At 44.7% G+C, this 698-nt stretch overlaps 1 protein-coding gene across 1 annotated transcript in view; it reads left to right on the top strand.

Annotated features, from left to right (window-relative positions):
* The window catches only part of LOC107569016 (rab3 GTPase-activating protein catalytic subunit-like), a 43,261-nt gene that overhangs the window by 15,349 nt on the left and 27,214 nt on the right, over positions 1–698 (top strand). Inside the window, exons 14-15 of the mRNA XM_016255014.1 lie at positions 371–466; positions 555–693. Coding sequence (XP_016110500.1) covers positions 371–466; positions 555–693 — 235 coding nt within the window. The remainder of the gene's footprint in view (positions 1–370; positions 467–554; positions 694–698) is intronic.

Raw genomic sequence — 698 nt, 5'->3', positions numbered from 1 at the left:
TGTGTGTGTGTGTGTGTGTGTGTGTATGTATTTATATTCTTTGCTGTGTCCAGTATGCACATATCATAGTCAAAGTCACCTTTATTTCTATAGCGCAGTTGAGATTGTTACAAAGCAGCTTCGCTGTAATGAACAGCAAAATAACACAATCAATGCCTGTATGTGCATAAGAAGGACACAGACAGAAATATGAGGTTTGTGTAAATCATCTTTTTTTAAAGCGCAGGTGTGAATGCTCATGTATAATCATCAGGTTGGAGGTTTAAATGGCAAAATAAATGGTTTGGATCTGTGAATGTTTTTCCTCTTTTCAGTCAGCGTCATAACGGCTCAGAGTTAGATCTCTGAACTCTCTGTGTTTGTCCATCAGTATCTGTTCCCAGATGCAGCTCTGGATAAAACAGACTTAAGCGATGTCAAATCCACACAGCACAGCCCGGGAGGAAAGACTGAGTCGGAGGATTACGTGAGTCTCCCAGCAGCCACTGAATCAAATGCAGTCGTGATTCAGATCTGGTGTTTGTGGTCGTCTGACTGTGTTCTCCTGGAAACAGCATCTCTATAATCAGCTGAAGTCGGCTCCGAGCGACAGTCTGACGTACCGTCTGGCCCTGTGTGTCTGTATGGTGAACTTCCATCACGGAGGAGTGAGAGCCGTGGCTCACCTGTGGCAGGAGTTTGTGCTGGAGATGCGCTAC

Source organism: Sinocyclocheilus grahami, unplaced genomic scaffold (assembly GCF_001515645.1).
Source record: "Sinocyclocheilus grahami isolate Dianchi unplaced genomic scaffold, SAMN03320097.WGS_v1.1 scaffold1303.1, whole genome shotgun sequence".
Classification (NCBI taxonomy): Eukaryota; Metazoa; Chordata; class Actinopteri; order Cypriniformes; family Cyprinidae; genus Sinocyclocheilus; species Sinocyclocheilus grahami.
Note: the sequence above shows the minus strand (reverse complement) of the source record. Positions and strands in the feature narration are given on the sequence as shown.